This window comes from Phragmites australis, chromosome 3 (genome assembly GCF_958298935.1).
Source record: "Phragmites australis chromosome 3, lpPhrAust1.1, whole genome shotgun sequence".
In the NCBI taxonomy this organism is placed as follows: Eukaryota; Viridiplantae; Streptophyta; class Magnoliopsida; order Poales; family Poaceae; genus Phragmites; species Phragmites australis.
In genome coordinates this window covers 31,076,330-31,099,416 of record NC_084923.1, presented here as the reverse complement: position 1 = coordinate 31,099,416, position 23,087 = coordinate 31,076,330, and the positions used below count along the sequence as shown (strand labels likewise).

Here is a 23,087-nt window from a genome sequence, read left to right as displayed (position 1 = left end):
CCCACCAAAATAATCTGGGTAATCCCGGAGGTTCCGGGTTAAACCGACAGATTTAACCAAGCACCCTCACCCGGAGCATCACCCGGAGTGTCTGGCACAACTCAGATAGTCCAGACAAACCCAAAGCTTCCAGGTCAAATCGAAAATGGCTAACAGAGAACCCTCTCCCGGAGGTTGGCCCGGAGGCTCCAGAACCCGGATACTCCGAGTAAACAATACTCCAGCCTCCTAATATTTTTTTTGACTTTGTTTAGATCGCTTAGTGTGACATTAATTCGTGTGTCTTGCACATCTAACATGTTTTTATGCATATTGTGGCATGCATTGTTACACTTCAATCATACTCATCATTGCATGTGTTCTCTAGTGAGCGGAGAACCGGTGCGTGACCCGGCGGTGATTGAAGACGACACTGATTTCCCTGAGTTCTGCGAGTGTTGCACGGGTAGCATAAGGCAAACTCCAGAGCAGCAAGGTAAGCATCTAAGCATACTTATCCCAATACTTTGGATCTCTTATGGTATAAATTGATAAATATGCCTTATGTATGTATGCATGAGTTTGAGTCGATGTCGGAATACGGTGGGTAGAACCTATGTAGATGCATATCTTTTCCTTTTAATTGTTGTTGATTCATATCCTTGTACCCGAGCATAATCATGTTAATGTCTAACTTAAAATGTGATACGAGTTGCTTAGTATTGCATAGGTTTACGGTAGAAGTCGAGCGGTGAAATGTTTAATCGTTCGCGAGCATAGGATTAATAATTACTTACACAATGATATTGATGATGAGTTGATGAGTGGTGAGCATGAGACGAGATGTGAGCGGTGTTATGGGTATCATCTGCCCTGGAGGAGGTTACCAGGGTAGTTTTAGGAAGGAGCCCGTATACTGTTGAATGCTTTGCATCGGTTAAGCACCAATCGTTGGCTGCCGTTGGCTTAAGCACTTACCATACTCACCATATGCCGATCTAATGGTAAAGCGAGCCGAAAACCTTTGTAGCTATGATCATTTAGGCTTGAATATCGATGGTGTGAGCGGGCGGGCGGGTTTGGAAGAGGTATCTAGTTTGCTCCAGGAGTAGTTCTAGATACGTCTGCGCCGAGTGATGCATGTATCAAATGATTGGGGCTTATTGGGAAAGGTTGTCACAAGTACCCCTCGTGTGCACTTTATTGGGTGGCACAAGCCGAATGGTCTTTGTGTCGTGTGGGTAAAAATATTTTGAAATGCCGCGCTCTCGGTCATGAGCATGCCTTCTGTCCATGCGCACCATCGTAGAGTTCCATTGTAAATTGTGGTTGGTTATGTTGGTTATGGTGGAGATGGTTCGTATTACATTTATGTTCGTTATGGTTCCAGTTACAGTTATGTACAGTTGGTCTTTATAGGGTATAGTGGTATTGTTATTAGTTAAGTTTAGGTGCTCACACATGTATGTGTCAAGTTGCCTTGGAGTCAGGCTAATTATAAGTTGCCCATTATGGATTAAATCTTGCGAGTACCTTCGTACTCAGCTGCTCTACAGGTTTTGCTGGTGAGGAGGAGTTGGTCTTTAGTTACTTCATGTTTGCTAAGGGTGGTGGCAGGTATGAGTAGTGCATCCTACTTTGTTGGCGTGCTTTTGTGATGGAGCCAAAGGGAGTGTGGCTCCATCCTGCTTTTGTTGTATAGTTTTAGTCTTCTTCTGCATAGTTTCTTTTGAAGGTTTTAGTCTCCTCCTGGCTATCTTTTGCTGTAAATTCTAATAGCTTGGTAAATCCTTAAGAATTTGTAATGTAATTTAATTACTTCTTTTTTCTTAAGCTGTGTTGATGCTATATATTGTAAAGGCATGTGTTCCGATCCTGAAAGTAAACACGTGCCGGGACTACCGGAATGACATTCTGGTAAATCATCGAGGTTGTGATTGTGAATAATGACCCTCCAGGTGATTAACTAGAATACTGTTTGGACGATTGCCCCACATATGACCAGTACTAATGAACAATAACAACAACCAATGCTTATAAACAGTAACTCCGACCAGTACTGATAAACAATACCTCCGATCAGATGAACAGTACCCAACCAGTGCACCGACCTACATAAAAGTCCAAAAAGATCTGGTTGAATTGAAATACAGTAGCTCAAAATTTAAAATCTAAACTAGAAAACTAACCAAACGTGGTTCAAATCTAGCAAAATTTTAGCGAAAGCTTCTCATGTACATGGTGAATCTTTATCCAAAAGATCTCCTCAAAGAGATAAAGAATTCACCCTCAAATTCGTGGTTTTGACCAAACCACAAAGAGAGGGAAATTTTAGAGAAAATAACTAAAATGTGCTCATGCGAGGAAATCATTTTGGAATCACCCTAGATGTTCTCACACATGTCGTAGCAACCTTTTGACCCAAAAAAATCACTCGAATTTGCTACCTTATGCGAAGAGTGAAAAATCAACCAAATCTTTAGGAATATGATATTAAAAGGAGGGAGACCAACAACATCACTAATTTGCTAAACAAACTAATGAATAGAAATATAAACATAGCAAGATTCTTAGATACATGGCTTGGAAGCCGCTCTTCATCATCCCACTTTTGATGAGATTAAGCTTAGAGCTATGAACCCTAACTTCTCTCTTTGAAACTCTAACAAGCCTAAGAAATATGTAAATGAAAATAGGTCTTGGAGAGGTCTGTTTGCAAAAACTCTCTCCCATATATATAGGCAAATGGACAATTCCCAAAAACTACTACATAGATATTATCCCTGAAGGGCAAAATTTCTGAATCTTTTGTGGTCCATCGGATGCACCCGACGCCTTTGCGACTCTGCTTAGTCTCCACGCAAGTTTCGTGATGATGCCACATATCCTTCGACTATGCCTCAAGTTTTGAGGAGAAACCAAAAAAACCGTCTTGCATACTTGTCCAAGCATGACTCCTCGATGTCGACATGTGTCCAACCTCCGCCATGACATTTGACGCCTTCAAGTCTTTACGCTCCCACCACTGGGCCGTCTCTTGACTTGCCATCGTCTTTTCGCCTTGACTTGCCATCTTCATCACCTTTTCTTCTCACCATGTTTTCTTAAGCCCTCCAAGTGAGTGATGCGGATCGCCCATAGCTCCACCCAGCCTAGCACACTCCGTTGGCACCAAGCCTCCACTTGCCCTTCACCGCCTTATCGTTGACCGCCATATCACATCCATACACCTACACATCATGAGCCAGAAAGCATATATCTTCGTCATCCTCTATTTTCACTCCCTGTTAGCCATAAACATAATTAAAACATGCTTTGCACAACCGAAAGCTCCAAATCAACAATTCTATCAATCATCAACAACATAATTCTCTCTTGTGTTATCAATGGAAGAATAGAAAAAGAGAATATACTATTATGGCACTATTTGGCAATATTCACCAAGGTACTACTCGATTAGTCCCCTAGACTTACTAGTCAATTTTTTTTGTTGACTAAGGTGTGTTAGTTGAGAAGACTTTCCTCCACTAACATAATGAGACTTGACTCACCCTACCCTTAGTAGAGTTTGGGTGCTAGATATTAGGGATTAGGTAGTTAATAATACATATACTACCTAACATAACGGTAGAATCACGGGATACACACTCATACATCATATCTATAATTGCTATGAGATAAAACAAGCAAGAAATCTATTACCATGGGTCTGTTGTGCACTCCAAGAAAAATATCTTCTAGATGTTTAGAAGGTAAGACTCAATGCGAGATACGACTACGCCTTCCAGGGCTATATAAAGGAGAGACAAGGAGCACATTTAAGGCATCTAATTATTCGACACAAGACACGAGCTACAAGAGCTCGACAATGTAACCCTATTCAAGATTCAATACACGGAAGAGCTCATCGAGTAGTCTATGAGTAGATCTAGACATATCCCCACTATACTATGTGATCCCTGAGATAATACAAGACGAAAACAACACCATATACGACTATTATCCTAAAGGGGTAATATACGACTATTATCCTAAAGGGGTCTGAACGTGCATAATCTCTGTGTTTATTGAGCTCTCTGTGATCGAGTAGTTGGAGGCCTAAGTATCCCAATTTTATAAATATGTGCTTAGATCAATTTACCATTCTTCAGCAGAATTATTGTAGTATATACAGTTTTCCGGCTTTTCCTTTTTGTAGTTGGGTTGTATTGACACATTTCTCCCGCGAGATAGTTAGCTGGCACACATGAGCAAAATAATACTGTCTGCCATAGATGACGAGCAAGTGAGCACGGATCACAAGGTAAGATCGTGCGGTGAGAAAATAGATTGAAAATTTGGGTATTTTCAGTCACTGGGAAATTACATTTCCGTTATTCTGTTTATTCTACGGCACTTGAAATCCTCCCATATGAAATCTGAGTCTTCCCCTAGTCATTTTCTTAGCAGATCCTCGTCACCGAGAGAGAGGAGGAAACAACCATACTCGTACTCTGCTAGAGTTCTAGTACGAAGTAACTTCCGCCGTGTCCGTCAGGAATGAAGGCGGTGCCACGTAAGGAATGACGAAAGAGCGTCACCTGCAGTATGAATAGTAGGCTGCTGTACCTGTATGCACCTCGTACCTTGGAACAAGAAGGTGAGCAGATGCCTCCGAATGCGTCGCTGTCACTCTTGTGTATTTGCGTCATCTCTGACCACACTCGAGGCAGCCAGTCTGTCCCAAGCAAATGCAATTATGCTGCTCGATCGCCTCAGTAATGTGAACCATCCTTCGAATTGAAGCCTCTGTCATTTGTACGCACTGAGCTTTAATGTACTGGACCGGCTGACTACATGAATAATACTGTCTTTAATTACAAATATAGATTATTTTAGTCTCCTTAACTATTCTCTAAATACTCCTTTCGATTGTAAATATATTGAATAATAGGTCGTTTTAGACTTATGCATAAAGTTTAAGAAAGTAGATCAAATAATTTTGTTGCCCCTTATTTATTTTGTATTGAAAAAAATAACTCATTCATTTGTGAGAGTGATAGCATTTATTAAACAATGGTAAGAATAGAATAAAAGAGAAAAAAGTGCATAGAAGTTTAAGAATGACTTATATTTAGAGAATAGTTAAGGAGCCTAAAACGACTTACATTTGCAATCAGAGATGTATAAGTTATTCTCAAACTTCTATATATTTTTTCTCTTTTGTTCCTTTCTGACCCTTGTTTAATAAATGCTACAACTCTCACAAATAAATGAGTTATTTTTTCTAATGCAGAATAAATAAAGAGTAACAAGATCATTTGATCTACTTTCTTAATCCATATGCATAAGTCTAAAATGATCTACATTTACAATCGAATAGAGTAGATAGCAAAGAGCTTTCGTGCTTTGGGAAATCTTAAAGCACCACTAGTGAAGGTCGACCACTCCATCAGCGTAACCAAGAAAGTTATGTTTAAATTCGTAGCGCAACCCCCTCATATACATTGTACTTTAAATTTATAATTTCACCAAGTTTACCGATATATTGTGAGTATGAATTTGTGATACGACACTCATTTACGACAAAAACAGATATATTGGATAATATGTCTAAGATACTTAAGAGTTCTAGTCGAATACAACTTAAAAAAATACATATAAATATAAGACAACCTTTATATTTGTAATATGTACTATTATAATATAGATTTATCTCTTGTCCTTTTCCCTCTATATTAGATGGTTTTTCCATGTAAAAATTTGTGCCTCGAACGTCTAATCTTTTCTTAACAAGGCATATACTCATTATTTTAAGATCGCTCTCAGAACGATTGAGTGAGTACAGATTACCTTCACCGACACATACCAATTGTGTACGGTAAGCTGGTATACCTCCGAAAATGAGAGTTGAAACTGCATGTCAAACTCCACGTTCGAAACCCCACCACAAACATACGCTCGCAATAACCATCCAACTTGTATTTTTTTTCTCTGGTTCCCGTCGCAACTCTATATAGCCCACACACGAGCAGAGCTCTCAACTACTCCTATCTTGGCAGCCTCACGAGCAGAGGAAGAGAAAATATCGCCGCGCGCACGGGATGGGTAGCGCCAGCGAGAGCAAGCTGGAGAGCCCGCTGCTGGGTGCCTCCGGAGCGGCGAACGCTAGCAGCGGCGGCGTCGGAGGAGACAGCGGGCACGTGGTGAGCAGGCAGCTGGAGAGCATCCTGAGCGACGAGTCCCTGCCGTGGGCGCGGCGGATGCTGGCGGCGTCCGTCGTGGAGATGCAGCTGCTGGTGCGCCTGGCCGCGCCGGCCGTGATGGTGTACATGATCAACTACCTCATGTCCATGTCCACGCAGATCTTCTCGGGCCACCTCGGCACGCTGGAGCTCGCCGCCGCCTCGCTCGGCAACACCGGCATCCAGGTCTTCGCCTACGGCCTCATGGTACGTTCTTGGTTACAATACGTCGTCAGTGGTGGTCTGTCGCCGGTGCAATCTCGATACGATAATATGATGTTTCGATTAGATAACCTGCCATTCTGAATATATAGAGTATAAGCTCTTCTTCTCTAATCGACTTGAGTATCATTTGAACGGGTTCGATTCGGTCTTTTATTTGAATCCCCGATCGGCGCGCGTTCGTCGTTCCGGCGAGTTCCTCCCGCGGATGGCGCATCCGTCACAAGTTGAATTGAACTGGCAACAAGGAGGCAGTACTAGTACTAGGCAAGATTAGCCCCCCCCCCCACCCCACGTGACGTGTCGGGACCCAACTCAATTAGAAACGTGATTTCTTCCTGTACCCATCTGCTGCCACTCAACATCACTCTTTTTCTTTCTTCCAAGTCCAGCCTCGAACAACCGAGCAGAGGAGGCGCCGTGCGCCACGCCACGCCACGAGCGGAGCAAGTGGGCAAGATGGCTTTTGGCTCTTGGTCTTGTTTCCACCACGCACCACGCTAGCGTGCGTCCGTTCCGTGTTCCGTTAGTATGGACGTAGGCGTGGCTCGTTCAACGGTGAGCTACCCATATACATGGTGCAGTGGGTAGCCGACGGCTCGCCGCCCATTTATTGATTTGTTTATTTTGTGACGGACCGGGCCCCGTCGTAATGAGCAAACAGAGCTACCCTTCTGTTTGCTGATGCGTGCATGCCTACCTGTTAGTTGAGAAATGCATCCTCAGAAACCACAAAAACATTGGTTAGAGAAAAACCAGAGACATTTCTCTAAACCATCGCTAGTTTAGTTAGTACGTTTTGAACGAGTGGTACCGTACTACCGTGATAGATTTTGCGTTTTTGACATCGATACGCCTGCAATACGATGGCTTATGGTCGAATCCTTGAATGCAGCTTGGCATGGGGAGCGCGGTGGAGACACTGTGCGGGCAGGCGTACGGCGCGCACAAGTACGACATGCTGGGCATCTACCTGCAGCGCTCCACTGTCCTGCTCATGGCCACTGGCATCCCGCTCGCCGTCATCTACGCCTTCTCCCGCCCGATCCTCGTCCTCCTCGGCGAGTCCCCGGAGATCGCCGCAGCAGCAGCCGTCTTCGTCTACGGCCTCATCCCGCAGATCTTCGCCTACGCCGCCAACTTCCCCATCCAGAAGTTCATGCAGGCGCAGAGCATCATGGCGCCCAGCGCGTACATCTCCGCCGCCACGCTCGCCGTGCACCTCGTCCTCAGCTACCTCGTCGTGTACCAGTTCGGCCTGGGGCTCCTCGGCGCCTCGCTCATGCTCAGCATCAGCTGGTGGGTCATCGTCGTGGCGCAGTTCGTGTACATTGTCATCAGCCAACGCTGCCGGCTCACGTGGACCGGATTCTCCTGGCAGGCGTTCTCCGGCCTGCCGGAGTTCTTCAAGCTCTCCCTCGCCTCCGCTGTCATGCTCTGCCTCGAGACCTGGTACTTCCAGATACTCGTGCTCATCGCCGGCCTCCTCAAGGACCCTCAGCTTGCATTGGCCTCACTATCTGTCTGGTAATTTCCTTTCCTTCATTACTTGATTGTTCTATCTGATATATATGAGGTACACAACTTGCAGTGCATTGCTGAGATGACTGAATTGAGTTTATGTGTTTCAGCATGACAATTTCAGGGTGGGTGTTCATGATCTCAGTTGGATTCAATGCAGCAGCCAGGTAAATAGAAAGGAGGTTTCTCATTCTGTTGGCCATTAGCAACTAAACTGAACTTTTTGAGAGGACTAAGATTTGGGAAAATATATCTGTTCTTTCAGTGTAAGGGTGAGCAATGAGCTTGGTGCCGGCAACCCGAAGTCCGCTGCGTTCTCTGTCGTGGTGGTGACCGTGCTGTCGTTCATCCTGTCGGTGATAATCTCGGTGATCATCCTGCTGTGCCGGGACTACATCAGCTACATCTTCACCGAGGGAGAGGACGTGTCGCAGGCAGTGTCCAGGCTGACGCCGCTGCTGGCGCTCACCCTCATCCTCAACGGCATCCAACCCGTCTTGTCTGGTCAGTAGACATAGCACATTGCTCATAGTCATCGCAGGGAATTCAAGCCTTCATTCTACAACACACTGATGCAAATCGTTTGAGCAGGGGTGGCCGTGGGGTGCGGATGGCAAGCATTTGTCGCATACGTCAACGTTGGCTGCTACTACATCGTGGGCGTCCCCCTTGGGTGCCTCCTAGGGTTCTACTTCGACCTCGGAGCGGCGGTAAAGCCTTTCTGCGCTTGGTCCATGATAACATCATCTCGATCTATGTATCATGCATCTGATAAACAACATGATGATTGTACGAAATGCAGGGTATTTGGAGCGGGATGATTGGGGGCACCCTGATGCAGACCTTGATCCTGGTATGGGTTACGTTCAGGACCAACTGGAACAAAGAGGTATATTTAATTACTTAATTTCGAAAACATAATTTGCATTCCGTGTACACATCGAAATTGTTCAATTGTTTACCAATACCTACATAAAGAGATAAGGATCATAAATAGCATTACACACATCATCCGGACTTGCAATATTGCCATAATTTTTCCAGAAACCATATTTCATCTGTTGCTACGTGCATGCATTTAAGCATTTTGAGAGAAAAAAATAATGTTGCTCTGGCATCGTGTAATGTATTTATATGAATGTAAAGTATTTTTAATCAATACTTTTTTCTTATAAGCTGAGCATGTGTTGAGATGAATGTATGGTGTGTTTGTCCTTTGGTTGCAGGTGGAAGAAGCGCAGAAAAGATTAAACAAGTGGGAAAATAAATCTCCTCTATTGTCAGATCGAGAATGAAACAAGTCTCCTCTATTGCGTACCCAAGATTGAGACACGGATATGGTTGAAATAAGTCTCCTCTATTGCCTACCCAAGAACGAAACATGAATATGGTCCTCTATTCTTGAGCCAAAAGAAATGAAACTGGGACATGGATTGTAAGGTTGCACCGTCGATCTGCAGACATGGAATTTATTTCAAGTAGCAATTCGATACCCTAAATTGTATAGAAGGCGAGACCGTTCATGCAATTCGTCATTAAGTATTTATTTTTGTATTGTTCATTTTTTTGGTTCCCATCTATTGTTCTATGTAATGCGATCATCTAGTAGTCAGTATTGATTTTTGTTGAGAAATGCTAGCATGCAAGTGCTTCCATCTATTCTAGCTCGGCAATAGATGTTGTGCACTCAACAGTGATCGCCTCATCAGTCACTAAACATAAGTCAAAGTTGGAGTTCGAAATAATGCATAACCAGAAACATATTTAGTGACAAAGGGGCGGGCAAATATAATTCAACTAGCTAATTGTTCCCCATACAAGAGCTCTTTCCCACAACCATGCCCTAATAGCTATTAAATGTCTCTTAAAACCCAAGAAGCAAAGTATAAACAATGGTACAAACAAATAATCAAAACACTACTTAAAAAAACACCCTTCCTTACACCCTATCACGATCGATTCAACTAGAACTGATAGTGATATTGTATCACTGCCAGCTCTTATTAAGAACCGGTACTAAAAGTCCATCCAAAAAACCAGTAGTGATAATTATACAACTAGTTCTTGATATGAATAGGTCGTGAAAATAGATATTCTGTTGCCAGTTCAAGTAATGAACGTGCAGTAATAATGGAGAGAGTACAATTGCCAGTTCTTATTATGAACCGATAGTGATAACAGATGATAAAAAGTCTTCTTAATTTCATAACTTTTTCATACAGAGTCAGATAAAGACAAACGTTATATAAAAATTATAGCACTCAATGAGATCTGCAACTTTGTAGATGATAATTTTTTTATTTGAATTATATAATGTTCCCAAATCTGGTTCACAAATAATTGGATATCCGTATCTATTCTTCCGCTTTTATGTTGGCCCAACTTAGATGAAATATGAAATGATACAAAAATACATGTTAGATAAATGATGAACTCTAATGGCAATAATCATATGGTGAAATGATATATGCAATGTTTAAGTTTGTTCATGATGAAGTCATAGAAACATGTATCGGTTTGCATGTTTGTGATGAGTTATTCGGAAACTTATAATATATTCATACAGAGTTAAATGAAAAAAAATGTATATGTATATATATATATATATGAACATTATAGCTTTCAATGAGATTTATAACTTTGTAGTTGATAGGTTTTTATTTAAAGCTACACAAATACCCAAATAGTCATACAAAATTTAGGCAAGAAGAGTCAAAAGAATGAATTACCAAATAGCCATCACCTACAACTATGAGGTGTCATATTTAGGAAGTTTCGCGCAAGAGGTGAGGTCGTGGGTTTGACTGCCATGAACCACACGTATACGTATTTCGCGTAAAAACAATGCATGACTTGTGACTTGTGTTTGGGACAGAGTATCTCTATCAGTTCATGTCACGAACTAGGAACCGGTAATTATACTTGGCAATATCATTGTCGACTAATCACTATCAGTTCCAGAATCCACAGTGATGCTAGTTTGAACCCACAATGATCAATGTTTTGTAGTAGTGAAATCAACCACTTATAAGTATTAGTGATGCTCTAAGAGGGGTAATTAGGATCACTTAAAACTAAGTATCAAAACCACAAAATAAACCTATTTTCATTTCTATGTAAATGTTCTCTAGGTTTATCTAGTGTTTCTACTCTACTGAAATAATATTTTGCACCTTAGAAACCAATCCTACCAACTATACATGATAATTCTAGGAAAGTTAAATACGGAATATTAAGCACAAGAAATAGGTATGGAATGTAAAGGGTAGGGAGAATGGAAACGCTCACCAATACAACTTTTTCCCATGGTACTGGTATATTACTATCCACCCCTATTCCATGTTGGAGTCCCTCATAAGGGCCATGCTCCTCGGTTGAATAACTCTGTGGATAGCCGTCAGAGCTCCCCCACTCGCAATGGGTCTCCTATTTCGTCTCTCTCAGATGCTCACTTCTATCTTTAGTATGGTAGTGCTTCGCCACTCTAGCATGGGCCACTACTCCTTCAACTCACAAAGCTTGCGGCCATAACACAACCTTCTCGGAGAGTCTCACAAGACAAGAACGCCACCAAGCCGTCTAGGTGCCAACAAGTACCAAGAGTAATAAGTGTGGATCACTCACTTGAACAAACCCTAATTACCTAACTAGACACACACTAGGCCCAAACTAGCACTAATAAAGTCATTAATCCTATGCTAATTGTCTTTGTCCTTAATATGCCCAACTTTGGTGATAAGAACTTCTCTCAAATGTATGTGTATACTCTTGAGATCTAGCACTCTCAAATGGTCGGGTATTTGGGGGGCTCTATTTATAGCCCTAACTCCCAAAATTAGTCGTTTCCTCTCGATCCTAGAAAAGTGTGAACACTAAATGATCTGATGAGCATATTTTTTCTAGCACCGGAACAACTTGTGAGTGTAATAGAAACTAGCCATTGGAACCCAGTAACACATCACTAGATGATATCTCGATCTTTCGGTGCATACATCTGAATATCCGGTGAGTGTATCTCGCCAACTCCAAGCCGGGGAAACCTTCTCAGCATAAACCTTCCGGTGAATCCACCAGTGTGCTCATCGGGACATCTTATGAGTGTACAGTTCATCATCTAGTGAGTACAGTAGATCATCCGATGAGTCTTAACACCTGTACTTCTTCACTTCATCCCTCTCTGGAAACATATTCCAGTGTAACCTTCCAGGGCATATCAAAACTTCTGATGAACCTTCTAGTGTTCACATTGGATCATGCAGTGAGTGTAATGTGATAGAGACTTTGTTCAATTCAATCCAAGTTTTACCTGGCTTCGATGGCATTCTTCCTTGATGTATTAGGTCTTCCTTTGGTCTATTAGAACTAGTTAAACCTTGTATGCATCACTATTAGGTAACTAACCTAAAGACATCCATTAGTTCAAGCTACTAAACAAAAACCCCTTTTTATAGTACGGCCAAAGATAACAAACGTATTTACACAAATGATACTATCAACATTATGATCACTTATCTAAACAATGAGTCCTTTCATGAACCTCTTATTTGACTTCCATGTTTAATCATTTGAGGTGTTTGATAGCAAACTACATCACATAGTATCCATAAGACTAAGCCTTTACATGTTAGCAAATCATGTTAGTCCCATTGACTATGTTGATATTAATCACCAAAACATACTAAATCTATACTGGGCTCATTGATCTTTCAATCTCCCCCTTTTTGGTCATTGATGACAATACAATCAAAGCCAAAGATAATAATAAAATTAAATGCAACTAATTGCATAGATGCATGATAAGAACAAAAATTAAAGATGCCAATTTGCAAGAATGCATGAAAATTTGAAATATACATACCTTGCTCTTACCTTAACTTCATCCCCATTTTATGATCATAATGAATGTAATGCACCCTCTTAATCCATTTACCATTTCTTCTCTACTTTTGGTCCCAAATATTTCTCCCCTTTTGACGATGCACAAGGTTTGCTTTGGTCTCAAAATTTCTCTCCATTTCGAATAAAACACCAGAATGGGAAAACATTAAAGCACAAGAGAGAGCTTCATGAATAGTAATCCTTTGGATGTGGAAAGCATATGGATCGAATTTCATGAAGTCTCATAATATAGACTAAACTCTCCCTAAATTTGTGCATACGTGTAGTGGAAGGCAAATTATATGCACAATATAACATTTAAGTCATGCAAGCTATATTATGGAAGGTAGCTAGATAAATGATATAAAAAGGGAGAAGATCAATTGTAAAGTTGTAAGCATAACATACCTTAGGGGATTTCATCATTTCAACATGAGACCAAGCAAAGATAAGCTTGCAAATATGTTAGTCTCAAAAATCATAAAATATAGGATAGGCTCCCCCTAAATTTATGCATACAAGTATTTGAATTACTTGTGGGAAACATGCATATTTTCATTAAATACACATTGAGGAAGCTACCCTATATTTTGAACTCATGGCACATAAAGGATTTGAATTGAAAAAATGTTCTACAAAATTACCTACAACTAATAAAACATATATATTGCTCAATAATAAGAATTAACACATAGTAACTTATCATATGAGTGATACAACTAGGTATTGCATGAAGGAAAAGGATGTTGAATTATAAAAACATTATTTAAAGGCATATAGCAAAAATAATAGACTAACTCATGCAATCGTAAACGTATATAGGAACTGGATGAAACAAATGCATGTAGTTGAATCTAGTTACCCTATTTTACCTTTATGTGGAGGGATCTTGGGTATATGATGATCAAGAATTTTATCAATATGCTCGATTTTTTTCTTGACTTCTTTAACTTGAACTTTCACTTTATCTTGTGAGCCAAGTCTCTAAATACTCTTGAGTCCCATAGACTCAAATTGCCTTTTCAACCCATACCTTTTGGGACCCCTTCATATTGATGATGATGCCCTTGGGTACCCAAATAGGTTGATTCCACACCCGCTCTTGCTTACCAGCCTTATAGGCACCACCTTGTCATTGATCTTCCTCTTAAGGATGTAGGAGGTGCCCTTATTCTTGTTCTTGTAGTTGGTTCTGGTGTAGGTGTTAGAGGTGTTCTTCTTTTTTTTTCTCCTTCTTGAGTTGCTTGCATTGATAGGACTTATAACCTTATTCATGGCAAAGATAGCAAGTCATATTTATTCCCTTTGCAAGCTTCTTCTTGGTAGACCTTTCTGCTTTCCTTGAGCAAATCTCATGAACCACTGACTCATGCTCATGCCCATGTTGACCAATATCTTCAGGAGGTTTAACATTGCCTTGCTTCATTTCTTCCAAGTCCTCATTGAATTTCTCCGCTTCTTACTTAAGCTCATTGTTCTCACTTACAAGGTTAGTCTCAACACAAATATTTTCATTGCAAGTAGATGAGCATGATACTTCAATTAAATCATCACAAGAACTAGAAGCATCTATTTTAAATTTAACATAAAATAGAAACAAATGACTTCTTAGAGGCCTTAGATGGTAGCTCAAGGTCCTCAAATTTTGCACTAGGTTTTTAATGCTCCTGTTTAAGCAAGTTGTATTTGCTAACTAATTATTCATAATTTGCAAATTGGAGCATGAGTTTATTTAAGAATCTCAAACTTCTTGGTTAGTTTTTTAAGGCATTTTGTTGTTTATGTATTATGTTAACTAACTCATTATATGTGGAAGATTTAGAATTAGAGTTGGAGTCATCATCACTTACATTGCTTTCATTACCTTTGGCTATTAAGCACTTGTGTGATCATGATGAAGTTGATTAATTCTTCTTGATGGAGAGTGCGCCCATCTTGCCACCATATTCACCATCATTTGAGCTTGAGTTTGAGTCTTCTTCCCTCCACTTTCCTATGCATGCATAGGCCTTTTTATCTTTCCTTCCTCTTCCTTCTTTTCTTTGTTAAGGTTGCCATTAGCCTTCTTCTTAGACTTTCTTAGAAAATCAATGATAAAATGCCCAACTTATCCACAAACTACTATAGAATGAGTCATTTGTGCCCCCTTTTCATTGCCATTTTTTAAATATTTGGCAGTGATAAGGCATCATTATCGGTTCACAAGCTCCAACGGCTGATCAATCATTGAGCCATTAAGAATCGGCAATGATATTCACTGTCACTATCAGTTGGTGTCATGGACCAACAGTGATACTTCTATCATCACCACCGGTTGGTGCCTAGAACTAGCAGTGATAAACCTCTGCTGGTAGGTATCATAGATCAGTAGTGATACTTCTTTATCACTGCGAGTTGGGGCCTAGAACCGGCAGAGATGTGTCACAATATATAATCACTTGTCTAGCCCCACAAGGACGAGCTCCGCTCTGTTCTGCCCAACGACAGCTCTTTGTGGCGACCTTGAGTGGCATGGAGAAATCCATGTGACCTAGGTTTTCCAAGGTTAATAAATTCATCTATATTCCATTTGTACTTAGGTTTACTCGCTAGATTGCTTTAGATTTTGAAAGTCGGTGCTTATTCCATGATGATGAATTTTGAAGTAGTTAGAGCTCTAATTGACTTAGTGAATTTAAGATAATCAATTTTAGGTATACATTATCTAGTTTAGTAAGTTCATCTATATTTCTTTTGTACTTAGATTTACTGGTTAGATTTCTCTAGATTTTGAAAATAGGTACTTGTTCCATGATGATGAATTTTGAAGGAGCTCGAGCTCTAGTTGACTTAGTGAATTTAAGATAATCGATTTTAGGTATACATATTTTAGGTATAAATTTATTTAGCATTATATTCTATTTTGTTGATAAAAATTAATTAAATGGATAGTTATTTCATATTAGTTCAACGGATTTATAATAGTTGATAAAATTATAGATTGATCGAATATGGATGTACGATGTTGTCTGTAGTGACCCAGAGTTTTTTTAATAGCATGGAAGCTTTTTTGAGCATTGTCATAGCGTACATATAAAATAATTGTGATGACTATATATATGTCGGACCCCTCCTTTAGGTCACCTTGTGCAACTCGTACCACTCCCTAGATCAGTAGCTCGTATGTACATATTTCCAACAAAAGTAAGGGAGGGGTACGTTCTATATCCTTCTCATGCTTCCGGCAAATATAAAGCATGGCCTTGCGGGCTGCTGCCTAATAGGTATCGCCATACTCAGCTCCGTAGGCGACAATACTCTATGGCTACAAGTCGATATACTCAGGTGTCTCAAACACATGGATGTAGACTTCACATTTGTTGGCGCCATTCTCCTAATACTTCACATTTGTAGACTTCACATTTGTTAGATGCAAAAAGGTAGATCAAGGATAAGGCTGTAGGGTCTTTATATTTTGGTGGAAAGCTAGTTTTTGATGCAAGGTTTAGTTTGCAAAGACTACTTGAAAACATTTTGAGGAAACACATTAGTTGAGTTTATAGCGATTGTTGGTCCTGGGGGAGATACTTCTATCCCGCCAGTTCAAAAAGTTCATTTGTCGATGGACACAAAGTCCGGGATGCTCAAGGCACAAAGTCTACACTTCTGAAAACGGGATACTCAAGGCACAAAGTCTAAACTTCTGAAAACACGGGCACACTGCCCACTCACATGGCAATGAGATACTCATGCCAAAAAGTTATTCATTGTGATCGAACCATAGCATGTTCTTCACTGTGGACATGACTATCTGGATAGGTTTAAACACTCTGCCGAGGTTGTATACTTTACCCAAGAGATATGCAGAGATTCCAACCTTAGCAACTGATTGAATTATCATAACAAGATGCAACGTCCTCTCAATATAGCCACAATATCCACCCACGAGGCACTAAGATACCAGAGACCTTAGAATAATCATGGGAAGGACCACTTAGCAATCCCAAGGCTTTGACATAGTCTTCACAATATCACTAGCTGGACCTCGGGTTACATACTGCTTAAGTCTTCTTCTGGTCCCCGTTGCCACTACCGGCCTCTATGTGGGTACCGAACTAAGACGAAGGGGTTGGGTCAAGTCCTACAAATACATGACATGTGATTGTACGATTGAATACTAGATAGGATGTCACAACGAACCTATCCTTATACGACCGAGGCAAGTGTCTCCCAGCAAGAACACTATGAATGACCCAAGGTAATTCCCACCTTTGTGGGTACCTTACTCACCCCCGTAAAATCACACTTTAGGGTTTGATGAACACACTTTCTCATCACATGCACACACACACCAAGCACATGGCTTTTCACACTTTTCGAAAAGGCATGATTAACACATGTAATTACCATGGTTCTTTCATTTGAGCAAAGCAATCCTAAGCATTCATCAAAACAGTTAATATAGTTGATGTTGGGAACCTTCTAGGGTTTCCATGGAATAAAGTAACAATAACAAAGCATAGCATAAACAAGCTAAGTCATAACTATCTTGGCATTTTAAAATTAAGCTTATTAACTTAAGCATGTGTATTACTATAATTGAAACAATGGATCTATGGATTGTGTTTGGAAATATAGGATCAACATGATCAATGGTGTAGGACTTACCTTCGTTGAAGTGCTCATCCACTCCTTCCTTGAACTCCAAATCCTCTAGGTCTTCCTCGAACAAGCTTTCCACTAATATATGCAATAAATGGCAAAAGCACAGACACAAACAATCAATCAAATAATTATATTAAAAACATGATTAAATTAAAAAATTATGAAATTAACATGGTTGGGTAGATCTTGAATTTAGATGAATATCGGTGGAAGAAAAGTAAAAAACAGAGCTAGGATGAAGGATAAACGAGCTTTGGAAATTTTGCCAAGAGATAAAATTAAGAAAAAGGAAAAGGGTAGAATATTCCTGAAATATTCTAATTTAGGCTCGACTCAGGCTCATTTTTGGGTTGGCTTAGCTCACAACTTGTCTCGGCTCGGCTTAGCTCAGGGTGAGCTCGACTCACTCGAGTGGAGGCTCGGTTGGGCTAGCTCGATTCGGTTGGGTTGACTTAGCTAAAGGGAGGGGCCCACCTGCAGGGTGAGGGGAGAGGATAATGGAGAGATAGGTGACCGGCTCAGGTGGATCAGACAGAGAGATCAAGAGGAAAAGGGGGAGATTGTGATGAAGGCGACGGTGGTCAGCAACAGCGTCAACGGTGTTGGTGGTGGCAAGCTCCTACGAGCAGCAAAACAAGGCGGCGATAGCTGGATTCAACCTGGGTGATGGTAGATCTAGCCGGTGACGGCAAGGGCGAAAGCTAGTGATGGCGAGAAGGCAGCAGCCAGTGATAAAAACGGGTAGGGCTAATGTATGTGGGGTTACAGGTGGCTTCAAGTGAGAAGACAGAGAGAGAGAGAGACAGAGAGGGAGGGAGGGGCGGCGGGCTCAGTTGAGGGAGGTGGCAATGGTGGTGGCTGGTGGTGTTGGTGGTGCGGTGTGGAGAGGGATGGAGTGAGGAAGAGGGGCTTGATAACTTAAATAGGCGGCTGGGTTGAGTGAGGCGGTGGTGGGTACTGTGGCTGGGGATGGCCACAGTGCAAGACATCGCTACTATGGCCAGAATTCATGGTAGCGGCCACTGTGCACGTGCGGCGATGACGTGTGAGGCAGCAGCATGATGCTTGAGAGAGATGATGCAGGGCAAGAGGCATGTGGCGCATAGGGACGAGCTGTGGTGTGGCACTTTGCCGCGCTAGACAGTGGCGGGGAAGGGCCAGAGAGAGTTAAAGGAGAGGGAGAGAGAAAGATATTTGTTTTTTCTAGAAAAACATGGGTGTGAAAATATGTCGTCCATGCACTGATTACAAGAATGAGAAGTAGTTTCATGACTAGATCAGGTCCGTGGACACTTGCTTTGGAGGGGTTTCAAACCTGGCGATAGCTGTTAGACAAACACGGTGAAGATGAGGAGATTGAACATAAAGGGCTTCCCACTATTGAAGAAGACAGAGGCAATGATATGATGGCTAATGAAGACAATGATATGCTGACATTCGAAGATACTTTGGTCCACAAAGATGAAGATGGCATAGATCAGATGTTGCATGATATGGAGGGGACTTCAACAGTGAGAGACAACATCAAAAGTTCTAGTATATGATAGATGACTCTAAAACACCCTTGTTCCTAAACTATAAGGATGAGCACACAAAGCTTTATACGATGCTGACACTGATGTAATTGAAGGCTAGAAATGGTTGGTATGATAAGAGCTTAAGCTGTTACAATTCTTGGGTGACTTGCAACTAGAGAGGAACGTGTTGCTTGAAACTACGCACATGGCATACACACAATACTGTAAGAAGAGTGTTCGATACCGTCCATACGTGATGGAGTTCAATGTCTGAACAAATTTTTGGTACGTCAGAATAATATTATTGTCTCCAATTCTTACTAAATAACTTGTTTCATGCCACTTAGGCCCAGAAAACTGAACACCGGATAATCCAATGAGCATATTTTCCTTTGCACCAGAACATCTATTGCTTGCAGTAGAAACTTGCCATTCGAACCCACTGCCATGTCACAAGATGATTTCTTGATCTTGTCAACTCCAAGCCAAGCAAACCTTCTCGACATAAACCTTCTGTGAATCCTCCAGTGTGCTCATCGGAACATCCCATTAGTGTGTTGTTCATCTTCCGGTGAGAACATAGGATTATCCATTGAGTGTTGGCATGTGGACTCCTTCACTTCTTCCCTCTCTGGAAACTTGTTCCGGTGTATCCTTCTAGTGCACATTTGGAGCTCCCGATGAACTGTTCGATGTTGACATTGGATCATCCAATGAATGTAATGCGATAGGGACTTTCTCCAATGTAACCGAACTTTGTCACAACTTAGATGGATTTTCTTCCGTGATGTATTGGGTCTTTCTCTAGTCCATTAAAACTAGCTATGCCTAGTGTGCATCACTACTAGATGAATAACCTAATGATACTTAGATAAAGCTACTAAACCCAAACCTCTATTTGTAGTACGGTAAAAAAATATATCTACACAAATAATAATCTAAATACCATAATCACTTATGTAAACAATGTCATTACATCTTTTTGTCTCTGTGTCCGTTTTTTGATGATATGGTCCTTCGATGTCTAATAGATCTAGAATTACCTATTTTGAATCACTACTAAGACTCCTAACCTAGAAGAAGTCAAGCTACTACACTCCCTCTTTATACTATGGTCAAACTAAACCGGAACCTATCCGAAATGATTTCCTCAACTTCTTGACCATTTGAGCTAAACAATAAGACAGTATATATTCATGACATCCTTTATTGGCCTTCAATTACTCCACTTAGATGTTGGTTCCTGCCAAGTACATCTTGGTCTATCAACTAGCTTTAACCTTATATATACTAGCACACCATATTTTGCCTATTGTTTATTTGTCATTGATCACCAAAACCTAATTAGGGCCTAGATGCTTATATGCGACGTTCCCAATTGCTAGTTAGTTGGTGTGCAGTGGATGAAGCTGGTCCGTACCGCCAGCCACCGGTGGTGATAGGGGAGGGGATGGTGTGACAGCCAACCTAGGACAAGTGTTGGTATACTGCTTGAATTTTTTTAATTAACAGTTTAGGACATATTTAAATCAGAACAATTTATCATGGAACAATTTAGTTCTTGTATGACACAATCTTCCTTTCACACGAGCTTCTAAGCTTTTAGGTAAAATGGTTAATGCATGAAAATTTATATAGTGTACAAGTTCTCCGAGATCTCTCTGTCATAAAAAAAATTTATACAAAATCTTTGTCAGATACTTGTGGACAAAAATTATTTGGCGATCTCTCTCCCACGCCACTAGATCTACCGAGTGGTCAGTGGTTCCGAGCTGTTTCTCTTCTTGCTCTCCATTATCGAGGACTTCTGGTACAGAGTAGGCCCATCTGCGTATCTCTCTTCAGCACAAAGCAACAAAAGCAGGACAATAATATTGGTACTTATACAGGCAGCAGTCACCATGCACATGAAAGATAGATAGTGACCTAGGTGAAGACAAAGAAAGATACAAATACCGATGAGCTAGTATCTGTCTCAAAAAGAAAAGAAAAAAAATTAGTAAAATGCTCAGTGCTTTTAACATATCCTATGTTTGTGTCCGCTACGTCATACTTCACACGCTCTTACTAACTAGCTTGTTGTCTCTTCTTCCTCTCCTGAGTGTGCTCTAGGTACTTATGGCCACCAGCGACCATGGCGGGACGTCGTCCCACGAGCTGAGCGGCCGGCTGGAGGGCATCCATGCCAACCGTGAGGCGCCATGGGCCCGCCGCGCCTCTAGAGCAGCCATGATAGAGCTCCGGCTGCTCGCGCCGATTGCGGCACCAGCCGTGGTCGCATACGTGCTCAACAACATGCTGTCCATCTCGACGCAGATCTTCTCCGGGCAACTTGGCAACCTCGAGCTCGCCACTTCTTCGCTCGGGAGCAACTGAATCCAGGTCTTCGCGTACGGCGTCATGGTAAGTCGTATATTTGCTCTTCGGCCTCTGCCTTGTTTCTGAAGAAGTGTCTTCTTCCATTTTTTTTCTGTGCGACGAGTGATGAATGGATTCCGTATTAGCGCCTTGTGAAGAAGAGGGATTTGTCTATAGGTCTTCCATAAGCTTTGCAGAGAAAAGAAAAAAAAATCTTGAAATGCTAAGTTTAAATGCTAGTGAGCGTTACACAAATATAGACACTACTGCAGAACAGGTGATCAGTGTCGGTTTCTAAACCACCACTGATTAATCGGCATTGATAGTCAGTGACTATCAATGTTGGGTATGTAACCGGCACTGAAAATCACTATCAGTGCCGATTAGTATTACCAACCGGTTGTTTGTTACCAACCGACATTGATAGGTGTTTCCCGTCTTTTTTTAAAAACGTGGCGATTGCCGTCAGTACCGTGCCATTTTCAAATTTTGGACGTTGTCGGTAATAGACACGCATACATATCAAGTTTCATCACAGCATATATACACAAGCACATATAAATTTTATTTATAAAACATCAAGTCTCGTCACAATATACATATACACCGCATACTTATCAAGTTTCTTTACAATAATATTATGGAGTTTATTTCTTGTGAATCGATGGGTCTGAACTCTGCCCTTTCTTATGGGTTGAAGGTAACGAGAAAGACGATCCAATTTCATAGAACTCACCGGTTGGATTGATAATTTCGTCATTGATGAATCCGACAAGTTGTTCTTGAAGTGCGTTGATTTCATGAGGTATGAGACATTCTTTGGATAGCTCGAGGATCTGCAATTTCAAGAATTGAAGAAATCAACACATATGATTTTGGCGTATCGAACATGAAAATTAGTCATCAATATGTATACCGCCTACCTCAGGATCTTCCGGCAAGATCGAATCCTCTCTGTTGAAGTTGTGCATGAATTTCATTACATAAAAACCACATAAATTATTGTCTGGACCTTGCTTCCTACAAGGAAAACCATGTCGGACTGTCCATTCTTTCGTGTGTGGCCTGTATCTAACTCTCTTCTTCGTGTATCGCGGGTACACTCTGTATGTGTGTGATTATTACCATAAGTAGACTTAGATTCAATCAAATCAAATATTACAAAAGCAGTAACGAATGGTCGGTTTTTACCTTTGTAGCAAGTCAATGACGGGTTGGTAGGTTTCTTTCGGATTATTTTGTGAGTCAAAAATAAAGATCTTTCTAATATATGACTGGATGACAAGGAGTATCCAGTGAAAACTGCACATAGGTCACCATAGGTTAGTTGGTCCTAATTTCTAACGATGTATTGCTCAAAAAGAGTAGAAATATGTACCCCCAGTGGTAGGGTAAAAGTATGTATTTCTTCAATTGTAGCTCCAGAAGACACTTCAATACATAGTCCTCGGTTTTTTTTTAGGTCGGCAAATTTCATCATTGTCGGGTTGACAAGATGTGGGTTGATGAATCCCACATGCATGATGCACTCCTTCCTGCACCTTTGTACCTCCATTCTACACAAGAAATAAGTTAAGAGATTCAATACAATGGTACAGAATTGTATATTGTGAATTATACGTATACGACACTTACAGAGTCCAACAACTCAAGATAGACACGTCGAGGGCATCATGCTGGTACAGTCGATACATTTCCTCAAAGAATATAAAAATACTGTCGTCTCCGAGGAGGAGATCTTGTT

The 23,087-nt window shown here is 41.0% G+C and overlaps 1 protein-coding gene across 2 annotated transcripts; it reads left to right on the top strand.

The window, feature by feature from the left end:
- The first annotated feature begins 5,990 nt into the window (after positions 1-5,990).
- On the top strand, positions 5,991-9,507 carry LOC133912803 (protein DETOXIFICATION 40-like). 2 transcript variants are annotated; one of them, XM_062355718.1, is made up of 8 exons: positions 5,991-6,410; positions 7,321-7,952; positions 8,057-8,113; positions 8,212-8,450; positions 8,538-8,656; positions 8,749-8,835; positions 9,173-9,210; positions 9,244-9,507. In XM_062355718.1, exons 1-8 carry the CDS (start codon positions 6,063-6,065, stop codon positions 9,272-9,274), a joined length of 1,551 nt encoding a protein of 516 aa, XP_062211702.1. In that variant the 5' UTR covers positions 5,991-6,062; the 3' UTR covers positions 9,275-9,507. The 2 variants fall into 2 exon arrangements, with proteins under 2 accessions (XP_062211702.1, XP_062211701.1); XM_062355717.1 differs by having other exon boundaries at positions 9,173-9,507.
- Positions 9,508-23,087: the final 13,580 nt, after the last annotated feature.

What these genes read in the sequence shown, in the direction of transcription:
- LOC133912803 (XM_062355718.1), top strand. Translation starts at nt 6,063, where the DNA reads ATGGGTAGCGCCAGCGAGAGCAAGCTGGAGAGCCCGCTGCTGGGTGCC. An exon ending in TCTTCGCCTACGGCCTCATG is followed by an intron (nt 6,411 to 7,320) that starts GTACGTTCTTGG and finishes CCTTGAATGCAG; the next exon opens with CTTGGCATGGGGAGCGCGGT. An exon ending in ACTTCGACCTCGGAGCGGCG is followed by an intron (nt 8,657 to 8,748) that starts GTAAAGCCTTTC and finishes TACGAAATGCAG; the next exon opens with GGTATTTGGAGCGGGATGAT.